The 27,309-nt window shown below is 36.0% G+C and overlaps 2 protein-coding genes across 4 annotated transcripts in view; one reads left to right on the top strand and one right to left on the bottom strand.

Moving 5' to 3' along the window:
• Positions 1-4,925: 4,925 nt before the first annotated feature.
• prkg3 (protein kinase cGMP-dependent 3) lies at positions 4,926-24,409 on the top strand. Of its 3 annotated transcripts, none has more exons than XM_058756188.1 (23): positions 4,926-4,972; positions 7,129-7,255; positions 7,364-7,417; positions 8,403-8,529; positions 9,094-9,260; positions 14,696-14,809; positions 14,897-15,002; positions 15,163-15,226; positions 17,216-17,293; positions 17,467-17,555; positions 17,803-17,868; positions 17,985-18,032; positions 18,229-18,285; positions 18,454-18,495; positions 19,446-19,557; positions 19,653-19,789; positions 19,884-19,973; positions 20,282-20,423; positions 21,760-21,923; positions 23,154-23,270; positions 23,413-23,475; positions 23,657-23,732; positions 23,904-24,409. In XM_058756188.1, the coding sequence occupies exons 2-23, from the start codon at positions 7,168-7,170 to the stop codon at positions 23,988-23,990; spliced, it is 2,088 nt and encodes a 695-aa protein (XP_058612171.1). In that variant the 5' UTR covers positions 4,926-4,972; positions 7,129-7,167; the 3' UTR covers positions 23,991-24,409. The 3 variants fall into 3 exon arrangements, with proteins under 3 accessions (XP_058612171.1, XP_058612170.1, XP_058612172.1); XM_058756187.1 differs by having other exon boundaries at positions 4,951-4,972; positions 7,164-7,255; XM_058756189.1 differs by lacking the exon at positions 18,229-18,285 and having other exon boundaries at positions 4,951-4,972; positions 7,164-7,255; positions 23,904-24,408.
• A 197-nt stretch (positions 24,410-24,606) lies between these two features.
• The window catches only part of kcnk2b (potassium channel, subfamily K, member 2b), a 56,131-nt gene continuing 53,428 nt past the window's right edge, over positions 24,607-27,309 (bottom strand). The window contains exon 8 of the transcript XR_009267615.1: positions 24,607-25,954. The gene's annotated coding sequence lies outside the window, so the exon portion shown is untranslated. The remainder of the gene's footprint in view (positions 25,955-27,309) is intronic.

The raw sequence follows: 27,309 nt of genomic DNA, 5'->3' as shown, positions 1-27,309 counted from the left end.
TAGTTTTCAAATAAGCCTGAAGGACTTGATCAGCTGGATCAGGTGTGTTTAATTAGGGTTGCATCTAAACTCCGCAGGGCTCCGGCCCTCCAGGAACTGAGTTCAACATCCCTGCCCTAAGGTCTCTAACTACACAAGCTGCAAATATGTATACATATATGCACTCTCAGAAAAAAAAAAAAAGATGTACAAATGCAGTCACTGGGGCGGTACCCTTTAAAAAGCTAGACCTTTGTACCTTATTTACCCTACTACAGTACCTATATCCTACTACATATTTGTACCTTTTGAAAGCAACAGCTTTTTTTCTGTGAGTGCATTAAAGCAATAAAACTTTTTTTTCCTTTACATAAAATAAACATTTTAATACTGAAAATGTTTCTTAATTTGAAAAATAAAGAAAAAGTTTGAGTGCTGTATAAGTATTCACCAGTATAAGCACCCCCCCTCCCCCTCCCTTGCACAAGGACATGCAGCCAGTCAAATGAGTTAAAATAAAACTCTGGTGAATGCCAGATTAGAAATAAAAAGCACATGTAAGTCATGTTTTAAAAGCTTTTCTGTGCTGTATTGTACAACCTTTACTGTGAATTGTATATATTTAGACATTAAGTAAAGCAGATAAGTCAACCTCAATGGCTACCTGGTTGTTGCAAGAGGAAATACAGCTGGACAACAGAAAATAAAAGTCTTGTTAATGCCAGATTAAACTTTTCTTTTCTTTTTTAATCACAGGTTAGTAATATTTTAGAAGCATTTCTGTTCCCTGTTATACACTTTGTAGTTTGAACTGATACTATGTATGTTTTGACATTTATTACAGTAAGAATGAAAACTACCTCAGTGTCGCAAGAGGAGACAGAGCCCGTAAACTGAGGTGAAAAATAATAAAAAACCTGGTAAATGCCAGACTAGAAAAAAAGAAGCATAGGTGAGTAATATTTTAAAAGCTTCTTTGTTTGCTGCTGTACAACCTGTAGTTTGAATTGATACTATATATACAGTGGTGGCCAAAATTATTAGAACATTTGTATTTTCACAAGCTAAAAAATGGTTTTAAGTCAGTTATTTCTGTCTTTTGCTGTAGTGTGTCAGTAGGAAATATCAGTTTACTTTTCCAAACAGTCATTTTGCCATTAATTGTAATAATCCAGAGAGATTTTTGTGCTCCACACAGAGATCTGATCATCATCAGCCTGTCTGGAACGACATGAAGAAACAGAACAAACTGAGACAGACTAAATCCAGAAGAACTGTGGCAACGTCTCTAAGATGCTTCAAAAAACCTACCTGCAAAGCTACAATTCTGTTAAAAGTTTTAGGCATTAGTGTAAAAATGCTGTAAAATGAGGATGCTGTTAAAAATAATGTCATAAACAGATTTTCTTTATCAATTAACTTCTATTAACTAAATTAAATCAACATTTGGTGTGACCATCCTTCGTGTTTAAAGCAGCTTTTGTACTCGGTGCACTTGAGCACAGTTTTTCAGGGAGCTTTGCAGGTAGGTTTCTTGAAGCATCTTGACGTTCAGTTCAGTCGGGATGGCAGCTACCTCAGTGTTGCACAAGGACATGCAGCCCAGTCAAACAAGGTAGGATAAAAATCTGATGAATGCCAGATTAAAAATAAAAACAACACAGGTGAGTAATATTTTAAAAGCAGTTCTGTTCTCCATTTTACAACCTGTAGTTTGAACTGATATCACGTATCTTTTGTTAGTCAGTAGGGTGGGGGTGGCAGCTTCCTGGATGTTGAAAGAGGACGTGCAACTGAGGTGAAATAAAACTCTGGTGAATGCCAGATTGAAACAGGTGAGTAATATTTTAAGAGCATCTGTTCTCTATTTTACAACATGTATCTTGAATTGACACCCCACAGTAACAGGTGAGTATGATGATGGGGTAGTCGTGGCCTAATGGTTAGGGAGTCGGGCTTGTAACCTGAAGGTTGCTGGTTTGATTCTCGCGCCGGCAGGAATTGAAGGTGGGGATTGTGAATGAACAGCACTCTCTGCACCTTCGATACCATGACTAAGGTGCCCTTGAGCAAGGCACCGAACCCCTAATTGCTCCCCAGGCGCTGGAGTAAGGCTGCCCACTGCTCCGGGTGTGTGTTCACTGTGTGTGTGTGTGTTCACTACTCACTGCTGTGTGTGTGCACTTGGATGGGTTAAATGCAGAGCACCATTTCGAGTATGGGTCACCATACTTGACAATACGTCATGACTTAACTTAACTTAAGTCCAGCGATAGAGAAGAGACGGGAGGAGTGGAGGGATCTGGCATGCTTGTTAGTGTTTTTCTTCTTTCGCTCTTGAGTTTATGGCAGCCCATAGAAGTCTACAGTAAAAAGTTGTGAAATTTGGTACACAGATAGAGGAGAGTCTGAACATTAACCACAGCAATTTTGGAGTCTCTAACTCAATCCCTCTAGCACCAACTAACTGTCCAAAGCTGCATTTATGTATACAGTACACTGTTAGACATTTCTGTAATTTCCACAGTTTTTTACTGTATATCACCCAGTGTAATACTGCAAATTCTCTTTACAGTAAATAACTGTAATACCCTTTGCATCATGGGAATTTTCTGTGACGTCAGACACCACATACAGAGACTTACTGTATTTTTTTAATTGCTGTATACTACTGTAATGGTCTCTTTGGCGCCATTATACTGAGGTCGTTTTATTTTCCTCATTTCTTACATTTGGATTGACACAATTTGCCCTACACCGTGTCTACAATGCCACAGCAGCTTGAGACTGACTACTGGATGTGTTACATCGCTTGTAATGATTGGAAAATCCGTTTGTACTTCGTGTCAGAAACAGCTGGAGCACTTGGAGTACATCTGCACGTCAGAAATATACCGGGGCATCACTTTACTGTCCGCGTCCACTGTAGATAGTATATATAATGGGTTCTATATTGTTGTCTGTTGTCGAGTTGTGCCGAGGAAGACACGGATCTAGCGGGGCAGCGCGGCGGGTTTTGCCCGGGATGAACCCAGGAGAGTGGAAGAGCTCCGGAGAACATTTGCGCTGTGTGTCGATGCACCTTACGAGAGAATAAGACCAGCAAGCAAGGTAACAATATATGTACATTTGTCTGCGTGTTTGTGTCAGATTTTTGCACACCAGTTTAACTCGTAACATTTACTCGTCAACATGGCGGTTACAGAACTTTACCATGGTAAACTGCGCTGTCGTTTCAGACAACTTTTGTCAGCTTATTGAATTAAGTTACCAAATTAAAATTGTTTTTAACGAGCAACGCTTATCTTATATTAACATTAGGTTAACTAATGTGAAATTTAGTTCAGGTGTTAGTAGTTAATGTTGGCCAGTATCCCATTGAGAAAATAAAAGCGTATGTTAGCTAGGTTAAACTAGTTTTATGGCTAGCTGCCTTTCTAGTTTTAGAATTAGTTTGTTACAGTTTTTAATGGAATTTAAGATTTACTGCATTTTTTATATTTGTGTTTTAAAGGCAACTGCAATGAAGCATCAAGAAAGACATGAGCAGGCCAGCCACCCTGAGACTGATAATTCATGGTAAGAGAACAACTATGGTTTTGAGAGATTTGTGTGTTTTGTATGAGGTTTGCCTTTTAAAAGTGTGCTATTTCTACTTCTTGTTTTTCAGAGAAGACATTTATGTCAAAGTGGATGGTGAGCAAAGATGGTGGCCACGTTTTGGAGCAGCACCTGGGTTTTACAGATGGCTATGTATTCTTTGGCTGCTTGTCTTTTTTTCCCCATTATGTTTCTGTTGCCTAAAGATTATTTGTGAGGATGAATCCAGAGGACACAACATAATGCACTGCAAAACGTCCTAAGACAGGAGAAATGGTGAAGATGCACTGTTCCAGCGTTGGAAGTCTGTATTTTTAAGTGTTATACTTGCAGTGTTTTAAATAAAGAATTTGATATTTTGTAATGATTGTGTCTGTTTTAATTGAATGCCAGTAGTACCTATGTAGAGTAAAAATTATATAAATATATAAAAATGATAAAATCTAATTAAATCTATTAAAATGAATGAATTACAGCAGTATACTGATAAATCAAATACAGTTTGCTACTGTAAATCTTAATTACAGTAACTTACTGGCAACACTAAGTTACTCTAAAAACCCTTTGAAATGTCTAACAGTGTACATACTCAGGTGAGCTGATTCATTGTCGGGGAATGTAAATATATCAGTGTAGTATAAAAAGCAGAATGTGACTTTGTGCTATTGGTCATTGTAAACAGAAATATGCCAGCCCTAATGGACAAAACTGGTCAGAGAATAGAGTTCAGTAGGAAAACTATTTTCACTGTGGAAAAACTTCCACTTTTGACGTGCCATTACAAGCGATTCTGCAGAGACACCCAGAGGTGTTTTCAGACAAGCCCAGTGCTACACAAAACTTTAAACCATTCTTCATTTGTCTTTCATTTCTGTATAGCGTCCCTTGTTTTAGACACATTTGGAAATTCTCCTTTGCATTACTGATTAGGGACTGTTTTGGCTGTGGTGATGCTGGCATACTTTACTCTTAGTGTAAGCCAGCCTGCATTGCTGTGTACAAATGGGCACATTATAATAACTCTGATGGATTGGCACAGGATTGTTCAATATAGGCTACTAAAGATTTGGAATGGATAACAAATTAAGAGCTTTTCTCACTGGCCTCCATTACTGTCCTTCAAGTCCTTTGTGTATGTGCATTTTTTTCTCTTACAATGAATGGCGGGAGACACGTCTGAAGTTGATAAATAAAACATAACTGAAAGCTACAGTAAATCTGTTGATGTCTAAGCATGTAAAAACTTTCTTATGGTTCTGTTCTAGCATAACCACTTTTTCATTTTTACCTGTGATGCAGGGTGGAGCATCAGGTTAATGATTTATATCCATCAAGCTGATCTTTCTGCCAGAACACACACTGATCTGGAGGGAGTGAGAGCGTGAATGCTCAGGTAGGTTTCATTAAGAAATAAAACAGAGATTTGATTGTAGTCAGTAGAGATGACAAACTGGTATTATTTGCACGGATTAGCAGTGTGTATATGTGTAGCTGTGCTCTGTCAAGTGCCTTCCATTTATCTACTATACCTTAAAATTGACAATATTCTAGACACGTGACAGGGCAGAGAGCTTTAATCCAAAGATCATTTTATATCTCTGCACCTGTATAAACGATAGTGTTATCCATTATGTTGTGCAGCAACCCTATCTAAACCCCCCAATTTCCTTTAACAAGTAATGATGGCTGGGCACCAGCAGGATTTCAGTAGACCCTGACCGCCTCTTCAGTCATAAAGTGTACAGCATAGAGGGTAATAAGGCTAGCTAATCATTCCCTCAAAGGTTAACAATGGTTTTGAAATGCTGCTATTCAACACACTGCTTTATAAAATGGATGCCATTTGAATGGGGGTCATTCCTAGTTAGCCTGACTTTTGACTAACAGCATAATACCTGGCCCATTTTGTAGCTTATTCTGGCCAAGAACCGTCCGCGTCAACAGGAAGACACTGTCCAAAAGTGTCCATTTACAGTTTGTTTTGATGACATTGACATGATTGACTACAATAACAGACCTGCACGGGGATGAAAATGAAACTCGCAAACGGTTGTAAAACAATGTCTGGTTGTTACTGGCTGTGGAAAAATCATTGGAGAAATGATAGGAAGATGTACTTTGTAATTATAATTTCTGTCCTTCTGGTGATGGCAGATGACACATTGGCTGATGTAATGAAGGGAAATAAACACAAACATTCACTGATTTAGTTGTTATAGCACAAAATGTAAACTTATTTGAAGAAACCCCACAAGACGCTCCCCATAGGTAAAGTTTTACGGAATGCATGCAAAATGACTTTATTAAAATAATACTAATTGTATCTTTTTTTTTTTTAAGAGATGGGATTTTTAATTTTATCGATTACAAGGGCCCGACGTGGGAGGGGGGCCCCGGAACACGATTACTACCGAGGGGGAGCCTGAGTGAACATGCTGTTCAGGGGGCTGTCAGAAACTGTCCTAAAAGTCTTAGTTAGTCTAACGCAGTACACATAGCAAAGGTTGTTGTTGTTGTTGTTTTTCAGAAACAGAATAGAGAGAGGGTCGAGTGTAGATGGAAGAGATGTATCTTTAGCCATTTCTTGAATATGGCTGAAAGACTCAGCTTCTCAGATTGAGTTGGACAGGTCATTCCACCATCAAGTTAATGTGAAAGTGATTTTGTGCCTCTTTGGGATGGCACAATAATGCACGGTTCACTTGCAGAATGCAAGCTTCTGAAGGGCATATTCGTCTATAGTGAATTTAGGTAAAGAGGTGCAGAGCCAGTGGTAGTTTTGTAGGCAAACATCAATGGCTTGAATTTTATGTGACTCTACCAACTCTATTGGTAGCCAGTGCGAACTGATGAACAGAGGTGTGACGTGCTCTTTTCAGCTCATTAAAGACTACTTTTGCTGCTGCATTCTGGATTAGTTGCAGAGGTTTTTATAGAACTGGCTAGAACACCTACAGTATATGTTGTTGAAAAGGTGGATTTTATCATGTGAGAATCAATGGTATCAGATCGTTCTAAATGACTCACAAAACTGTGTGTGGCAATAATTTAACAGTATTCCTGCTTTTTAACTTTTTATTTTATTTTTTAATTTTTAATCCACTAACCTGTAAACCTTGTAAATGCAGTGATTGTATGTTTCTCAGAAGTGCTCGTTTATATCAACTCGGTACTTTGTAAACATTATTTTCAGACGGACTGTACTACAACATGAATCCTAAATGCTTCTGAATCTGGTTTCATATTGAGCATGATTACTTTGCAAAGACAAACTGATACAAATTCTATACCTTTTATATGTCAATCCCATTCATTTTAACACATCTGGATAAAAAGATTTTTTTTTCTCCAATTATAAGATCTGTGTTTTAATTTAGTCTTCCTAAAATGTTTTTGTTGTGTGTGTTTTGTCACTGTAACTGATGGTCATTCATCATTTTGAAGACTGGTTCAGTAAATCTGCATTTTTACATTTTATTTTATTTTTTAAATGTTGCAGTTATTAATTGTTGTCAGTGTGACGTGTGAGTTTTTACTGCTCTTTGTCAGTGTCATGCTGCTCTAGTAAAGGTGAATCTCACCAGGCCAATGGAAGCCCAACTCAAGAAATTACGACAAATGCTGGAGAAAGAATGCCAGCTCAACCAGGAACTCCAGAACAAGAACAAAGTGCTGGGTAAGACCAGATCTGAGCCGTGACTTCTGTCACTGTTTATCTGATGTTTTGAGTGCACATTTGTATGCGATTTTTAATGCACACTAGAATATTGTTTTCTTATTACAGAGAGACAGCTTGAACAGAAAGAGAGACTGTTGCAGGTGCTGCAAGGACAACTGGGTGAGCTTGGTAAAACAGAGCAGACTAATGAATATTATCTGCATCCTCTTTCATCTGCTTCCTTCATATGTTATTAATAACAGACTTTTGGTTGCCGAACAGTGTTCGGAAGGTTACTTTGGAAATTCAATAGGTTAAAGATTACAAATGAACCAATCTAAAATGTAATAAGTAGTGAAACAATTTCAATTACTTTATTAAAGTAATGTAAATGATTACATTTGATTACTTTTTTAAATTTCCATGGGTTTCAACTGTTAATCATTTTCAAACATGCAAAGCAGGCAGGGTTAACCTTACAGCAGTACTGAACACTGATTACCGTCACTTTCAAAATCCTTCATCACTTGAATTAAGATTATAATAACTTAACTTTAAAGCACAGCCACCACAAAATCTGACTTAGTTTGAGATAATTCTGGGGTTAAATACAGATTTAAAACCATAGCAAGATATAATTTAATAGCTATGATACTGTTTTTGAAATGAAATCTTTGCATAGCCATGACAGGAAATACTGGCATCTAACAATGGCTTGGAAAAAATGGTTAATCTAAAAAAATCTAACATACGTACACCCAAATAGGAAGTAAAGCAGTTATTGAAAAAAACATGTGTCCTATCCTGTATGTCATATTTTAGAGCAGTCAATGCAATTTATGAAAGAAATCAATTAAATCTGTATGTGGGTGTGTATGAAAAAAAATTCAGATGTTACCCCCTTTGTAATTGTTAACATTTTCATAAGTAATTGTAATTTAATTATACATTCATTTTTTCCTCAGTAACTGTAACTGATTACAATTTCATTCATTTTGTAATTAAATTACATAATTTAGTTACATGTAACTAGTTACTTCTGTGTATCATCTGCCATTCTGTATAATAAAAAAATCTCTGTAATATCCCTGATCATTTCAGTCTGGTCGTTAGTGTGTATAAAGTTGTATAAGTTTATTGACTCGCTTCTAATGTTGTCTGTCAGATTGTGCACCTCAACAAAACAGTAATGAAATGCCTGAGGTTCGACAGAGTCGGGCAGCTGTCATGGCTCCGGAGCGAATACCAGAAGTCCTGGAAATCACTGCCAACAGAGTCATTAAAACTGCCAGGTTACTGTAAACACATCCTAATCAAGAACCCTGGGAATCTAAGGCTGTGTTCAGACTGCAGCCAAATTGGATTTTTTTCTCAAATCGGCTCTTTTCATACAGACTGTCCTGCATGTAATTGTACATGATCAAATCAGATTTTTGTGTGTTTTTGTGATGTTACATGCTGTAGTCACAGCCGGCTTCAGATTTGTTTGGATACTGTATGAATACCTCTGCCATTTCCATCACTGACGTTATCGCTGTGTGTTGAAAAACACTATTTAAAATCCGATTTGAGAAACCACAGCATCCAGACTCAGACGCATTGTAAAAATCTGACTTGAATCGCATCTCAAGCCACCTCCATATGTGTTTGAGTCATATTTGAACAACAATTTTGTTTTTGTTTTTTGCTGTCCAGACTTTCAAAATCTGGATAATATCTAGATACGCAAAAAATCAGATTTTTACTGACAGTCTGAACAAGACCTAATTAAACAGCAGTCTCAAAATAACTTAATAAATGCTTTTGTTTTACAAATCCCAAAAGTTGTGCTTTGTTTACATGTGTCTGGCCATCAGTGAGAAGGCTCGGATCGTGAAGGCCATTCATAAGAATGACTTCCTCCGTCGTCTGGATGAGGAGCAGATCAGTATGATGGTCGATCTGATGAAGGTTCTGGACTGTCGGTCTGGTGAGGACATCATCCGAGAGGGCACAGAGGGAGACAGCCTGTACATTGTCGCTGGTGTGTATGTATAAGAAGAGATAACAGAGTTAACATTATAACATAATATTATATGACTTGTTTTGATGATGTTTTTGAAACAAGCCTCTTATGCTTACAAGGCTTGATTTATTTGATCAAAAATACAGCAAAAATAATATTATTGTGAAATATTATGAAGTTTTAAAATGTACTTTATTCTTGTGATGGTAAATCTGAATTCTTCAGCAGCTATTTTTCCAGTCTTCAGTGCCATATACAGTGGTGGGCAAAATAATTACAACACTAATATTTTCACCAGCTAAAAAACAAAAAAAAACGGTTCTAATCCAGAAGAACTGTGGCAATGTCTCCAAGATGCTTCAAGAAACCTACCTGCAAAGCTACAGTACTGTTAAAAGTTTTAGGCACTGGTGTAAAAATGTTGTCAAAATAATGTCATAAATAGATTTGATTTATCAATTAACTTCTGTTAACTAAATTAAGTCAACATTTGGTTTGTGTTTAAAGCAGCTTTTGCCCTCGGTGCACTTGAGCAGAATTTCTCAGGTAGCTTTGCAGGAAGGTTTCTTGAAGCATCTTGGAGACATTGCCACAGTTCTTCTGGATTTTGTCTCGTTAAATCATTTCCCCTTTCTCAAATTGAGCCGATCTCAGATGCCTGTCTGTGTGACGTAACACAGACCCAGGCCCCTCCCACGATCGTTCATTGACACTAGCGTTTTGCCTTAGACCTGCCCTGAGTGAGCTGTTATCAGTCTGCCATTGTTTCGACGCCGAAGCAGGAGTAGAGCAGGGGTGTATCTGCTAAACCCTGAACTCTGTTGATTAACCCAAACCTTGCTTACTCGAGGTATGTTGGTTCCAAAAACGCATCCAGGAGTAAGTTAAGTTCATTCAACTCAGAGTATGTTCCTGGTTAAGACTCAAGACAATCTCAACAGAGCAACGAATCGACGAGTCGCTATGGAAACGGACGCTAAGAAAAAGCGCACCATGCTGCTTCTTTCTTCATATGTTCAAAGGCCATTTGTATACTTGGTTCATATCGCCACCTAACTGGTGGTTGTGCAATCATTTTTCTTTTTTTTCTGTTTAATCTTTAATCCTTGGGAATAAGAATTATATTGTTTGTTTGATGCTAATAATATAATAAGTCATATCAGATATGTATTTTTATTATAGAAATAAATTATAGAAAATGCTGATCCATGATGTGTGAGATGATAATATAAAATGTAATAAATATATAATATAATAAATGAAACATTACATTGTCATAATATTGTTTATAATTTATACAGATAACTATTATGTATGGCAATAAAATAAATGTATGTCAGATTAGCTGATGGACACCAGCATAAAAAAATATACATTTTATATTTTAAAAAGTTGTATACATATTAGTTTTTATATATTATATAGCAAAAAACTTTAAAAAGTTTTAAAATATAAAATGTATGTTCATTTGCAACAGTTATGCTAACAACAATAAAAAGACATTTATGATATTAAAACAGCGACATCTGCTGACGCACACCGGAACATCCCAGCTGCAGATAATGAGGAAATTACGTCTCTCCCTTTGCCAAGTGCATTGATTCCAAACGACTAAATAATGCCCTGCTCACTCAAAAGTCCCCACTCCAAGGGGATAGGGATGATCACTTCCATTTGGAATTTGCCTGTGAACCGTACGGTTCGATATGCGTACCGTTACACCCCTAATATATTACATAACTATATTGTAATAATATATAATATTGTGCGCAATCTGTCACGTCCACTGGAGTCTTGTCAGTAGTCCACACAAGCGCTGATAGCTCTGAAGTGAAACAGAACCTACTCCGGAGCAGGTTATGTTTAGAGAATAAGTTGCTATGGTTACTTACATACACGGAAAGTTACCTCCGTTTTTGGAACCGAAAGCTGAGTTTATCTGCTTGCTTACCCTTAAACATACCCGGGTATGTCACATAACCTACTTTCTGGAATACCCCCCAGAATGTCTCCTAAATGATTGAGGTGTTTTGTTGTTGGATGTAATTATGAATATAGCAGTCGTCATTTACTCCCGACATCTGAGCCGCTGAAGACGCAGTGGAGTACGTTTGTTCATGAAAGGAATGCACCCCCGATCTACCTAAATATGTTTATGATCATTCATGATCCAGCCTCACCTACAGAAGAAGTGAGTGCAAGGTTCTTTTATGAATCTTTGCAAATCGCCTTTCCTAATAATGTACTAGTTAGCAAGTTCCGTGGCTAAAGTTTACAGTCTCTCAGAGAATGAATCGTCACCTCACGGAAGAGAGGGGCGGGGTGAGCAGAGCTCATTAGCATTTAAAGGAACATGGACTAAAACGGCTTGCTGAGAACAGCTGATTTTGACAGGGTAAAAAGAGTGTTGTTTTACACTACCATTGAGAAATTTTAACCAAAGTATGTTATAGACTTTTCATTAAGACCTTAAAGGATCATATCAACTTGTGGAAAATGGGCATCTGATGACCCCTTCAAAACCATTTTTAGCTGCTGAAAATACTAGTGCTCTAATAATTTTGGCCACCACTGTAATTCCTCAGAAATCACTCTAATATACTATCGTATTGTTCCGAATATGAGACTGTTTTTTTCATGGAAATAAAGCTGAAAAAATGGGGTCGTATATTCAGGGTCCAGACTTTTACATGTCAATAATACACCCGCAACAATAGGTGGCGCCAAATGTGTGTAAAATGAGCATTCCCCACAGCACCGAAGCAAGCTGGCCCTGTAAACTAATTTACAGTGCCAGGGGACTGCATAATGGTGAGTGACCGTCCTGAACAGAGCGGTTCAAAAGTCAAACAAGTGAGCCAGCAACTGAGGACTGGTTATGATGCAAACTTTAAGCTCGTGATGATAAACACAAACAACTCTCAAGCAGCCAGGAAATATGGTGTGTCAGAGTGTAACATTTAGAAGATGGCTGGATCAGATAGCCAATGTGGATCAAACACATGTTTTTTGACATGCCAACATCTGCCATCTGTCATACTTTCTGCGGACATGTGACTGCACCTGTCAAAACTCAACTGCAGGCAATGAACGTTGGCCTCGTGATCATACCAGGGGGATAACAATCAGCTACAGGTGTTGGATGTAGTGGTAAACAAGTGATTCAAAGATAATCTATGCAAGAGATACACAGAGTGGCTGCTCTCACATACTCACACCATCTGGAAAAATACAGAAGCCTGCGGTGAAGCTGCTCTGTGATCAGATCCTCCAGGCCTGGGCTGCAGTGCCCCCGGAGAGCATCATCAACCGCTTCAAAAGATGCTGCATCTCAGATGCTTTGGACGGGAGCGAGGATGACCTTCTGTGAGAGGAGCCGGTGAAGCCAGAGTATGAGAGTGAACCCAGTGAGGCAGAGGAATAGACTAGTGACTGACATGAATGACATGATGATCTGAGGAGCCAAGTGAGCTCAGTTTAAACTGTTTATTGCACTACTGTTTTTTTTTTTTTTTTTTTTCTCTTAGGCTGATTTCAAGACTACAATATGATTTAACTTGTTAATTAAATTTTGATAGGCTACACACAGTGTTTCGAAGTCCACAGGTTTCTATTCATAATATGGACTAGTTTTGAATAGCAATTGACCTTATGCACGGAGCGCTTTTTAGAACTTCCAGATAAAGATAAGCCAGCTCGTAATCTTCTGGTGAAGCTCATTTTATATGTGCTATATATAGGCAGAGACTCTCACAGAAACCTCTCGTGCCACATTCTTATCAGAATCTGAGAAAAAAATAATTGCAAGACCGCAAATAATGACAGCGGCATTAACATACAGTTTCATGTTATTAAAGAACATATAATTTTATATGCAGAGTCTTGTAATCCCAGGAAAGTACCCAGATGCGTAACTGTACATTTAAATGCTGACAAATAAACACTATCGTAACTGTTTAGGCAGTTAGGCAGAATATCTTAAACGACGTCTTAATGGTATTCTTGATAATCAATATCTTACCTTCATAGCCATGAACACATTTTTAAAATCTTATAAAATTTTAAAGCCTTTATTATTTCTCAACTCTGTGTGGTAAAATTCCCATTATTAAAGGTTCACTTTTCATTCATGAAGACAACATGAAGAAATGTGCCAATAACGTGTCTCGGCGAAAAATAAAGACTTTTTAAGAAGAAAATGAAATTACCATTATAACCAGGAGATGGCAGTATAGGATCAATCATTGGCTGCAGCTGCCTGCCTAGTTTTTTCACATCTTCTGATTTATAATAAAATAAATATTACAACAAATTTAGTACTTTATCGCACTGAAGTATAAAGTATAGCAAGTGCAGGAAGTCACAAAGTCACTTGTCATTTAAAGAAATAAATAAATAAGGCCAGAGGACAGCCTATAATGCCGAATTATTTAAATACAAAATAAATAAGTTGGTATAATGTTCAATAATGCATTCAATATTTTGAAATGATTAGATTTAATTTAATAACTACATTTAAGTTTTATCCAACACAGACTTGCTGCTGTAGTTTTGTTAGTCTGAATTTAGTCTGAATAACTTAATGCACAGCTCTATTTTGACATCGGCTCGTCAGATGATTCGTTCCGTTGCTGCTGTCAATCATAGCAGTGACTCGCCGCATGATTTAACGGATTCACTCGCGTAAATTTAACATTCGCTTTTGTCATTCCTGAAACAGTATACGTGGATATTTGGTCCTCTTAGACAAATAAAAATGTTCTCCAAATTGTTAATGGATTATGTAGAGAAACCGAGCAAAGGACGTTCCCCTTTCGGCACAGTACAGTTGACCGGAAATGACTGAGCTGGCTTATCTAAAAGCAGGAAGTAATCGTGCATATGGTCAATTGGGATGGTTTTGTTTCACAGACCTGGCAACCCTGGCTTCATGGTTTTCAATATGAGATCGACAGCCTAAATGTTATTAAATTCAGATGGACTACAGGTTATTTTTATGGTATGCCATGAAGTGTTTATTGTTAAATGTGATTGTTGGTATATACTACTTTCATAATACATAATACATAATACTTTCAATACAAAACAATAAAATTAAATTGTTAAAATTAAAAATATGCACTATGAAAATTGTTGTAAAATAAAAGCATTTTCTTTATAAAAGACCAAATTTGGTCTTCAAAAAGCCTACATATTCTGAACAATACTGTAATTTGGTGCTTAGTTATTATCAACTATTATTGGTGCTCAGTTGTTAATAATGAATGTTAAAACAGTTTAGAAAAGAAACGAAACATTCATTAATGTGAACATACAGCAGAACGTCCCCCAAAGTTAATACATACTGTAGTGAATTTCATGACATTTCAACAGTCTTCTATTTCAGCATAGCTCAATCTGAAATAAAATGTGAAATAATGAATTGATGAGTCTGAATTCCATTTTTATTCTAGAGGGGGAGCTGAAGGTTACTCAGGCTGGACGTGATCTGCGAACTGTGAGCTCCGGCGATGTGTTTGGGGAACTGGCCATTCTATACAACTGCAAACGCACAGCATCTGTTAAAGGTCACTTGTTATTTTGGAGTGATGGCTGATTTGGGTTGCCCTCTGCTGGTGTGGTAAATAAGCATTTTGATGCTCTCTTTCCCACAGCCATCACTACGGTGAAGTTATGGTGTATTGAGAGACAAACGTATCGAAGCATCATGACCAACAAATCCAAGAAGAAAAGAGAGCAAATCATGGGCTTCCTGAAAACGTAAGACATTCTGGCACCACTTTACATCAATCCTGTATTTAGCCTTATTAGTAAAATATCAGATGCTTTACATGTTGTGTGCTTTGGATTCTCACTGTTTGTAGTGTATTATTGCTGAGTGAGTTCTGTGTTTTTGTGAGTTTTTAATTGTGTCCATCAGGGCTCGCACTTTGAAAGCCCTGAAAGATGTGCAGCTGTCAAAGATCATTGATTCCATGGAGGAAGTCAGTGTGATTTTTCTCTTATAAATAGTAAATAGCTTGTTTGCTAAATGATTAAATGTCTGAGCTCAGACTCATGAATCTTGCAAATGAAGGATGTCTGAAGTATTCTTGATGAACTTAAAAATATAGAAGAGAAGAAAATATATCAGACTTTGTGTCAAATTAAGACATATGTTGATTTAGTTGTAGTCGTGTCTTTGACTTAAAAAGGCCATTTGGTTAAAATTAGCATTTGTATAATGCGATTTTGCCAACCCACAGAGATTTAGTGAATCACCTTCACACTACCCAAAGTGTCATACATCTTTCTGAGACAAATCTTTGCATCATAAAAGTATCTAATCTCAAAAGAGATCCTATAGTCACTCACTGACCAGCTATAGGAAAAGATTTCAGTCTTTTTAGGGTGCGCACGTCATCAGAGAGGAGATTTCAGTATTTATAAGGCGAGATAAATTATTTTTTAATTATTATTAAATATTACGAGGGCACATGAATTCTAAAAAAATAATGATGTGCACAGATAAATAATGAACTGCAGTATTCCATAAAAAAATAGAACTGAAAGAATTTAAACTTACATACGCTTTTATCCAAAGCAACTTACAAATGAGGACAATGGAAGCAATCAAAATCAACAAAAGAGCAATGATATGCAAGTGCTATAACAATTCTGTTATCTTAACGCAGTACACGAAGCAAGGATTTTTTTTAAATTATATAATAAATAAAAAGAAAACACATAGAATGGAAAAAGGATAGAGTAAGCTAGTGTTAGAGGCCTTCTTTGCTTTTTATTTATTATACAATTAACAAAAGAAAACAAATAGAATACAAAAAGATTAGAAAAGCTAGTGTTTGTATTTTTTTTTTAAGAATAGAATTAGAATAGAGAGCGCTAGAGTTTCACTTCAGGTAAAGCCTGCTATGCACTGTATAGTTCATTGAAACCTTGACAGATTGTACGAGACATAGACAAGGCAGAGTTTGCGATGTGTGCATCTTTGATTTCAGGCTGTACAATAAAAGGTCATCAAGACATCAAGCCACGATTCAGCGGTGACAGCCGGCCGCACACCATACACTTCATTCTGTACTCGCCTTCTCGATTTCAAGCGACAGTCCAAAACAGTGAATGTAGTCACTATACTTGAACAGCCTCTGGAGTCAGATGTGGCGTGGCGCTTCTCAATAACTGTGTAATCATTTCAGCTACAAGCAGCCCTACAGAAGACAGTAGTGTAGTTATTCAGCTCGAGTCAGTTATATAATGCTATCGATGTTGCAAAATTCATCAATTATGAAATGCAGTCAATTCAGTTGTAAAGCAGCTCTATAGAAGACAACAGTGTCATCATGCAGCTTAAGTCAGTTTTATTCTCATTCAGTGGTGTCAATGCAGTCAAATCGATAATGCAGCATTTCTGAATATTAATTGAATATGTTACTGAATATGTCTTGTGAGCCCACAATAGAAAGACATAAGGCATAAGGCAAAGACTAGGGAATGTGTGCTTTCTGTATGTTCCTCAATATCAAGCAAATTCCATATTTTGGCCTCAATATATTGTTCAGGAAGAAGCATCTGAGGGTCACAATGACTACGTTTACATGGACATCAATACTCCGATTTTAATACGATTAAGATGTAAACAGAGATTTTTGATTACCTTAATCCGGCTAAAGTCATAATCGAAGTAAACACAAATCGAATTAAGACATGTGGAGTATTCCTATTTTAGTCACATTATTGAAATGCAGTACAGACATGTACACACCTTAATCACATTATTACCGTTACTATATTATTATGAAAGGATTATTCTAAAGGCAACATGTAAACACCTTAATCATAATATTGTCTTATTCAGAATAAGGTAAATAATTAGAGTTCATAAATCTTATTTTGACACAAAGTCCAGTATATTTTCTTCTAGCAAAGCATGACATGATTATTCAAAGTCTTTTCCGTGTTTGTTCCCCTGCAAGGTGAAGTTTCAGAACAATGAAGTGATTGTCCGAGAGGGAACAGAGGGCAATACGTTTTACATCATTCTCAAAGGAGAGGTAAAAGAAACTCATTACAACTTAAATGTGTTTTTGAGCACTTTTACAAACACAAAATTTGCAAGAACCAAACTTTGCACATAAAAATCTCTGTGTTTGTATTCAATTTAAATACTAAAATACGTCTTGCTTAAAACAGCTGGTCAGGATTCTGTCTATTTTCTGTCTATTAGGTATTAGTGACGAAAAAAGTGAACGAACAGCAGAAAATCATTCGTAAGATGGGTGAGGGGGAACATTTTGGAGAACTGGCTCTAATACGGTAACCATGGTCACTGTTACTTAGTGACAAAAAAATGGGATCATTAGAAATACAATATCATGAATAAATATTTGTTAATCATTGATCAGCTGGTAATTTTAAATGATTGTTTTTAAAGATGTAATTGCTGCAGTTATCAGGTACCTTTGTAAATGATGTAAGCCATAGATAGTTATCTCAGAATTATGATATCAAAATCTGGTTTAAATGTAAAAGTCAAGTAAATCTTCTGTTGTGTTTAATGCAGAGAGATCCTCAGGACAGCCACATGCACAGCGGTGGGAGCTGTCACGTGCTTTTCCATTGATAAAGAGTGAGTTTGATGTCAGTGATGACAATATGCTTTCCTTAGTTTGTACAGATGCAATCACATGATTCCTTTGATTAAGTATATCTGATAAATAATCACTGTGCTTTATTTTCTCACAGGGTTTTTGAGGAGACCATTCCTTTTGAAAGCCTTGAGCTGCACGATGAGTGAGTTTTCCTGTTTTATTGTCTACATTTGTAAAGATTTTCAATATAATCTTCAACATGTGGAGTTAATATTTTAACTTGACCTGTAATCAAGGGGGAAAAGCCATCAGAAAATCCTTTTGCAAACACAGATCTGTGATGTTTTCAGATTTTGCTAGATTTGTAGCATAGACAAATAACAAATTATTCTATTCAGAAATCAATTCTTGCAAAAAAATGATTCACAAGCAGAGAGGATTTCTTCACTAGTCAGGTAATAAAGTGTAAACACTGACATGTTTACAGCTGGCTCATTATCTGCTGTTATTGTGCGTTCTGTTCTCTGGCTGGCTTCATGTTTTAGATTGCTGAGTGTATATTATTATTATTCTAGTGTTTTGCAACAGTGGTTCAGTTTATTTTTCAAAAACTGTTTTTGTAGTGTTGACTTACTGGAGGATGATGTAAAGCCAGAGAAAGTTGGGTAAGTAGGGTATTTTGTTATTATTTTAGAATAATATTGTTTGAAATATATATTTTCACATAGGACAGAGAACAAACTCGCAGTCATATATTAAGCTTGTTTCATATAGACTACTGTTTAAAACTTTGGGATCACTGTATCTTTTTAAAAGAAATGAATAGTTTTAAGTTCATTAACGACAGTAAAGACATTTATAATGTTATAACTCTATTTCAAATAAATGCTGATCCTCAAATTTTCTGTTCATCAAAGAATCCTTTAAAAAGACACTATATCATGGTTTCCAGACAATTATTATTATTTTTTTAACTGCGATAATAATAATATATGTTTCTTGAGCATATTTGAAAAAAGCAAAGTAAAAAAAATAAAATAAAAAAAAAAGTTTCTTGAGCATATTAGGAAAAAAATCAGCATATCAGAATGATTTCTGAAAGATCATGTGACACTGAAGACTGGAGTAAGGATGCTGAAAATTCAGCTTCACATCGGAATAAATTACATTTTCAAATAGAAAACAGTTATTTTAAACTGTAAAAATGTTTCACAGTATTACTGTTTTTTTATACTGTATTTTTTATCAAATAAATGCAGCCTTGGTGAGCATAAGAACTTTTTTTCAAAAATCTTAACTGATCACAAATGTTTGAGCGATAGTGTAGATACTGAAATTAATCTCCATATTAAATCCAAACTATTAGACATACCATAGGAAATACTTTCTCTATATGATGTACAGTATTAATGCATTTTATTTATGATTTTTATATAAATGTTCAGTGGCATCATTCTAAGCCTTTCATTAATCTGAGTTTGAATGAATCTGGGTTTTTCACATAGCTAGGTGCCTGTCTACAGCTAAATGCAGCCTTTAAATGAGTTATAATATGAATTATACATTATGTTATCATTTCTGTTGAATTATATATTTAAAGTATTGCTGTCTCCAGGCCAGAAACATCTCTAAAGCCGAAAGATCTCGTCCCTGTACTGTACCAGGAGGGAAGTTATCAAGGAGAGCCTGTCACTCTTGGAGTCGGGGGGTTTGGAAAAGTGGAGCTGGTATGAGAGGAGAGCATAGACGATGGCTTTTCTGAGTCCTTTTAAAGTCAAAACACTAATTGGGCCAGATTAATGTTCGGTTTTTTATTTACCAGGTAACTACCTTGCAGCACAGAACGTACTTTGCTATGAAGAAGATCAGCAAACAGCATGTTGTTGCAAAGAAGCAGGAAGCACACATTCTCCTAGAAAAGAAAATTCTCCAGGCAATCCAATGTGACTTCATTGTCAGGTTAGTGCAGCTACCTACCTAACCTATAATCACATCTTATTTTGCTCAAGCCGTTCACATGAAATTCCGGTTCGACTTTTCTGGTGTTGTTCAGGCTGCATGCTGCCTTCAAAGATTCTCGCTACGTCTATATGATCATGGAGTTTTGTCCTGGTGGGGAAATCTGGACCAAGCTGAAAGAGGCGTAAGACATTCACAAATGAATTAGTGTTGTTTGCTAAGGCAAGCATCCTTGCTGTGTTGTTGCATTGCATAGAAACTAGCAGGAAAACCCTAGCAACTGCATGACAATACATTAACAACCACTCAGAACATCTTATGTGTTCTTAGAAAATGCATAACACATTAGTGTCATCTTTCTTGCATACCATGGTAGACCATTAATTAGAATCCATTTCCTGTCTCTGTCAAATGTTTGACTGCAGATATGTATTTCCCTAATTAGCACTGTCTGAATGTGTGAATGTGGGCGCATGTGTCGTCATGTTGCAGAGGGCGCTTCCAGGAGAATATAGCCATGTTCATAACAGCGTGTGTGGTTGAAGCCTTTGCATACCTCCATAACAAAGGGATCCTGTATCGAGACCTGAAACCAGAAAACCTCATGCTGGACTCCAAAGGATATGTGAAATTGGTAAAACAAATGAAATTCCCTTTTCCCTGCTTCTCCTATATACATCCTATATAGTGCCTATAACACGTATACCCTCTTTTTTAATGTGATGCAGCATGCAGCTGTGATGTATTTAAACAAGGATCTGTTTTTCCACTTTCAACGAATAGAGCAATTACAGGCATTTACATTGATAAGCTGTTAATACAATTGTGATCATTTGTCACTGTGACAATTTAATACGCCCACTAAAAGATACATTTTATTAGTCCTCATGCTGCCAGGCTGTCATAGGTCCTCATTACCTTAATGAAAAACGATGAAGTATACAAGTTATATTTCGACAAGATTTGCGGTCCAGGTGGAATGGCAAAACATTACACATGGCATCTGAAGTTTAATGATTGAGTATTTTTTCTTGCCTTCCTTCTGTACATCCCAAATTTGTGGATTGTGCATGTTATATCATAGAATTTCTCCCATGTCTCTTCACGGAGAACTGTATGAATGAATGAATAATTTATTGTCATTGCTGTAGAACAACGAGATTACATTAGAGCATCAATCGACAGTGCAATTTCATAAAGTGCAAATAAGTGTGTGCTGCAGCAATGCAAAGTCCAGTTCACAGTTAATGTAACTCTTTAAAATGACTATAGGTCACATTATGCACTGCAGACCAAAGAACAGTCCAAGCAGGATATACAGAAAATAACAAGGACAAAAAAGGATTCGCTAAGACAAATTCAAAGGCATCAAATATATCTAAAAGCATATAGTCACCTATTAGTCCAATGAAGGCTGGAATACACTATGTGAATTTTGCCCAGAATTTTGCCCCGATTTATAGCCTGAAGGAGTCAACGCTAGTTGTAGATTTGAATTGACAGATTGTTTTCTGAAAATCACGTAGTGTATGATGTGCACCGACTTTGATTTGTAGAGCTCTTTATAGCTTCAGCTGATAAAAGTGGAAAAATACTGTATCAATGTGCAAAGAGCTGGCCATCCTCCAAAACTTAAGTGTCAAGACAAGATACTTAAAAAGCAACATTAATTGGTGGTGTTCAGAGAAATTCCATATTTATTCTGAAACTAAATGAAATGCCTCCAATTATTTACTAGTTGGACAGAAATTAAGTAAATGCAAGTTTTATTATCATCCTTTTTCTTTTCATATAATTTTTTTCTTTTTTGCTTTGGTACAATAGAGTTGAGAGTTAATATTCTGTTAATAGATGACAAACATTGTCACCTAGTCCAAATCAATACATTTTTGAAGCATTCATTGATGATGATTTTACAGCTATCTATACCCTTTTTCTCTCTTGCTCTTTTTTTCTTGTATTCTTTTCAGGTTGATTTTGGTTTTGCAAAAGAGCTTTCTCGGGGTGAAAAGACATATTCATTTTGCGGCACTCCTGAGTACATCCCTCCAGAGATCATTCAGAACCAGGGCCATGACTTTGCTGTTGACTTCTGGTCACTTGGTGTTCTAATCTATGAGCTACTTGTGGGCAGGTAATAAAGTTTTCTCATGTAATCCACACATGTGGCAACAGTGATTTATTTTGGTTTATTTTTATCAAGTAAGTTAAATTGACTGAAGGCTGCTGTTTTACAAACTGGAAGAACCTGTAATGTGCAGGCTGGGGGAAGGCAGGCAGAGCAGAGGATCTAATCAAGTATTTAATAAAGAAACAAAGAAAAGAAATGACAAGGAACACTGGGAGGAAAGAAACAGAAACACAGGGCATTATTACATTCAACAACTGACAAAGAACAAGTGAAACACTAGAGCTGTATATACACAGGGGGTAAAAAGCTAACACGGTTAGCTTGTACTTTTTAATTTGAAGTAAAATCATTTATTTATAGGAATGCAATGTCACATTGGTTAAGTTAATGTATTTCTTCCTGTTGCACCGTATGCATATGCTCTGTCCATAAGGCTATGGAACCAAAGTTTAGTATTATCACTTTCACATTAATGCATGAAGTTCAGTAAATTTCGAATGTAATAATTTGCAGTAGCAATTATCATTTCCAAAAGTTAGTAAATAATTTTGCATGAGAATATTCAGCGCCCTGTATTTTGCATGTGAATAGAGGAACACCCCAAAATCATATGTGACCCTGGACCACAAAACCAATCAAAATGGTCAGTTTTTTGAAAATGAGATTTATACATCATCTGAAAGCTGAATAAATAAGCTTCCATTGATGTATGGTTTGTTATGATAAGACAATATTTGGCCGAGACACAACTATTCGAGGGTACAAAAAAAAAAAAAAATCTAAATATTGAGAAAATCGCCTTTAAAGTTGTCCAAATGAAGTGCTCAGCAATGCATATGACTAATCAAAAATGAAGTTTTGATATATTTTTTATAAAATATCTTCATGGAACATCATCTTTACTTAATATCCTGATGATTTTTGGCATAAAAGAAAAATTGATAATTTTGACCCATACAATGTATTGTTGGCTATTACTACAAATATACCTGTGCTGCTTATGACTGCTTTTGTGCTCCAGGGTCACATATATTCATCAAAGGAACCTGAAATGATGCGCTGCTTTGCAGATTTCAAGCATGCAGTCCTTAGTTCAGACAGTGTTTGCACTTGTTTGCACGCATTTCATTTTTAAATCAGGGCCAATAAGCTATAAAACTTTGTGGGTGAAAATAAATAAAATACTTTTTTTGTGTGTTTAAATTTGTTCTTCTTGTTTTATTTGTCCTAAAGTCCACCATTCTCCAGTTCAGACCCACAGAAGATCTATGCCAAGATCTTGGATGGTGTGCTGAATTTCCCGTCATATATGGGGGAAGGTGCCAAATCTCTCATCAGTAAATTGTGCAGGTAATTTCTGATAATCTATTATGAAGACTTTGGCTTGTTTTTACACATTTGTTTTTTACATTTTATTTAAATGTTACCCCTTAATGTCATTTAGGTATTCACATTATTGATCTTCAGTTTGTGTTGTTTACATGACATGCAGATCACGTCCGGGCCAACGTCTGGGCAATACAAAAAATGGGATCAAAGATGTCCGAAATCACAGGTAAGCTTTATCAATGCATATTGTATATTATATAGTGTATATAGAATTTAAATGTGTGCGAGTACTGAGTTGAGTATGGTTATGGTATTGTGTATGCTTATGTGACGTGTGCTGTTTTTTTTGGTTATTAATGTTTTTGCTGTAATATGTGTATTGGCATTTTCTTTCAATTATTTCTCAGGTGGTTTAACAGCATTAACTGGCATAAATTAAGAATGGGGCAGCTGGAGGCACCAACTATTCGACTCATAAGAAAGGTCAACTTTTTTCACAACTTACAAAAGTAACACTTTAGCTTCACTCCCTTAAATATATTTTCAATGATCGGTGGAGGCTAATGGACAGATTTGAAAATCCAAACTTGAAAAGCCAGCAAGGAACAAAGTCTGTTTCATTGACTGTGTTTTTGTGGTTTCTTTGGTTTACAGGGTCCTTGCTATATAAACTTTGACCGCTTTCCCTATGATAAGACCCAAGCAGAGGAGGAATTTTCAGGCTGGGACTGTGATTTCTGAACAGTCTTGGGGTCTCTGATATCTATAAGATATCGTCACTTCCCAAGTTATTTACTCAGAAATATACTCCGTTTGATAAACTTACCTACTTACCTTACACTTAACTATCTTAAGGGAAAATAAGCTAATTTTGTGACTTTCACAGAGAGTAAGTAAAAATGACTTCAATAAAAACTCAATAATTGCCTACTTCATGCCTATTTTTATGCCTAGCATTTTAATGAGCAGAAATATTAATATATTAATGTTACATATGGCTGGATGTTCAGACTTTTATTTTGTATAGTTTTTGCTGCAACCCGATGAATGCTATGTATATTTAATTCAATTGAACTATTACTATTTGATAATGAATGTAATTGTGGTTTTGTACTATTATTGTTGAGGCATTATATTAAAGAATTATAGTTAAACATCAACTGGGAAATGTAATTAAAAGAATGTGAAATATCTTCTTAAAAGGACTGAAAAAGCACTATTTCTGCTGCAGTTATGGAACAAATTTAGTCCCGACTGATATGGTACCTTTAAAGAATAGTGTTATCTGTAAGCTTCCGAGTCAAGTCAAGTCAAGTCATCAACAGCATCTTTACAGAAAGTCACACTGTTATGTCTATAATTAACCACAGAGCAAGTTTTAGGTTCTGGGCAATATGATGATAAATGGGGACGATACAGAAGAACCTCTGGATTTTAGATCTAGCAATATTGTAAACATAGTATTGACATATATCAGTGCTGCAGTGACTCGGCCATACGCAGAACAATGCATTCAAAAACTTTCACAAAATGAAACACCATTAATTCCCATTTACTGTCAAGATTTATTGCCACAGAACAGCCATTGAAAACACATCTAATGTATGTGATTCAGTTTATTTGAAAAGGGCTGGTGCAGTTAAGAATCCATTAACAATCACACTTATTATCAGCTTTACTCCCCTTATTTTGGCTTAAAGATGCAGAGCACCAACATACAATCATTATTTTTCTTATTTCACCCCTAAAACATTTGACCTTTGCCATTAAGTGATCCTATAGTGTAGAAATACTGTGTATTATTACAAAATGCAATATAAATTCTAACTGCAGAATTTGCATGCTTACATACAGTATGGTAGATTTCCCAATGTATCTGTGCTTTTAGAGAAACTTGTTGCACATTTGGTAAATAAAAGATTCAGTCTGAAACAAACTTCATCCGAGAACAGGAAGGTAAATGCTTCTAGCTCAATTTCACGTCATTTTGTTATGGTAACACTTTGTCTAACCTCTGCTCTTCACCTTTTGATGCCTGAAAATGCTCACCATGTTCATCATCATTGTGACTGTGAGGGTTACAACCATCTCAAACTTGCAACCAATTTCATAAAAATGAGGCTCTCAAAAGCCTTCAGAAATCAGTTGTGATGCAGCTCTATGGCTATGATATACAGTAAATGATATTGTCACTCACAGAATCTGGTTCACACACAGTTAAAAAACAGCCTAAAGATCTTAATTGCTTCTTTCTTTGTGTTGTTAACTAAGCGGAGACGAAACAGAATAGCACTTAAATATCGCAATCATATTGAAATCAGTGCGTTTTGTTCAGCCAGAGCTACCCTGTACAAGAAAAAGGCATTTTAGTTGCCTTCAATTCATTTATAAGCATCAGTCCTGAATGCTTTCAGCTGTGAGTCTACTACAAGAGAAAGATCAAATCCTGCCTCCTTCAGAGTAAATCATCTGAGGACACATTTCATCAGTAAACAGTCTTGTGTGTGATTTGTCTGTCTCCCTTCATTCCCTGAAGAGTGTCAAGTGGGTACGAGAAGGACGGAATTTACAGTCATGGCTCGGCAAACGTAGTATTCCTCGCAGCAGAGTGGAGCTGTGGCTTAAAACGTGTCTCAGATCTCCATGGCAACTGCAATCTCTCCGTCTCAGCCCAGCGATCTGGATGTCAGAGGTTGCAGTGCTCACTAAGCAGAACAATACAGTTACATTAAACTGAGCTGTAATGAGGCATCAGCACAAATACCATCATTTTCAAATATTTTGGTGTACTTGGTTTGCATTGAACGATCATGAAAAACAATTTTGTTGTTTCCAGTAAGTTCAGTAACAGTAGATGTGATTGTTTCTGGGTAGTAACCGATTACATGTAATCTGTTTTACGTAATCAGATTCAAAAGGTCGGTTACACTTTATATCAAGGTGTCCTTGTTACAGTGTAATTATACATTTAAGTACTGAGTAATATTAATTAACTAAATGTACTTACTATATGTGACCCTGGACCACAAAACCAGTCATAAGGATCAATTTTTCAAAAAGCTTTCCATTGATGTATGGTTTGTTAGGAAAGGACAATATTTGGCTGAGATACAACTATTTGAAAATCTGGAATCTGAGGGTGCAAAAAAGTCTAAATATTGAGAAAATCGCCTTTAAAGTTGTCCAACTGAAGTTCTTAGCAATGCATATTACTAGTTAAAAATTAAGTTTTGATATATTTACAGTAGGAAATTTACAAAATATCTTAATGGAACATGATCTTTACTTAATGTCCTAATGATTTTTGGCATAAAAGAAAAAGCGGTAACACTTTATTTTAGGGTCTGTTAACTAGTTGCTTATTAGCATGCATATTACTAGAATATTAGCCATTTATTAGTACAAATTAAGCACACATTAATGCCTTATTCTACATGACCTTATTCTACATCCCTAATCCTACCCAATACCTAAACTTAACAACTACCGCACTAACTATTAATAAGCAGCAAATTAGGAATTTATTGAGGGAAAAGTCGTAGTTAATAGTGAATAAGTGTTCCCTATTCTAAAGTGTTACCGAAAAATCAATAATTTTGACCCATACAATGTATTTTTGGCTATTGCTACAAATATACCCCAGCAACTTAAGACTGGTTTTATGGTCCAGGGTCACATATGGTCAGTTTTAGGGTTTGTCTTAGGGCTACTTGCATGAAATTATGCATAATTTATATTATTATAATAGTAATAAAGTGTTCCCAAAAAATCTAGTACTTGTAATTAGAGTGCATTACATTTAAAATATTCATAATCAGATTAATTACTTTTAATGGATTACTTGATTACATATTCACACAAGGGCAGTAAATTATTCATCATTTATAGATTTCTTTAATGTTCCTTTCTAAAACTATCTGTTTTTATGTTTATTAATGTTTGTTCATATAATGCAGGGATTCGCAAATGTTTTTGTCAGCAAAACACCTTAAAGTAATTACTTGAAATATCGTGGAGGAAGTTAATATTTCAAATAATTTCACAACACATTTGCATGTTT

The sequence above is a fragment of the Onychostoma macrolepis genome, chromosome 20 (assembly GCF_012432095.1).
Source record: "Onychostoma macrolepis isolate SWU-2019 chromosome 20, ASM1243209v1, whole genome shotgun sequence".
NCBI classification, from domain to species: Eukaryota; Metazoa; Chordata; class Actinopteri; order Cypriniformes; family Cyprinidae; genus Onychostoma; species Onychostoma macrolepis.
Note: the sequence above shows the minus strand (reverse complement) of the source record. Positions and strands in the feature narration are given on the sequence as shown.

What these genes read in the sequence shown, in the direction of transcription:
- prkg3 (XM_058756187.1), top strand. An exon ending in TATGAGCTACTTGTGGGCAG is followed by an intron (nt 21,924 to 23,153) that starts GTAATAAAGTTT and finishes TTTGTCCTAAAG; the next exon opens with TCCACCATTCTCCAGTTCAG. An exon ending in AAAGATGTCCGAAATCACAG is followed by an intron (nt 23,476 to 23,656) that starts GTAAGCTTTATC and finishes ATTATTTCTCAG; the next exon opens with GTGGTTTAACAGCATTAACT.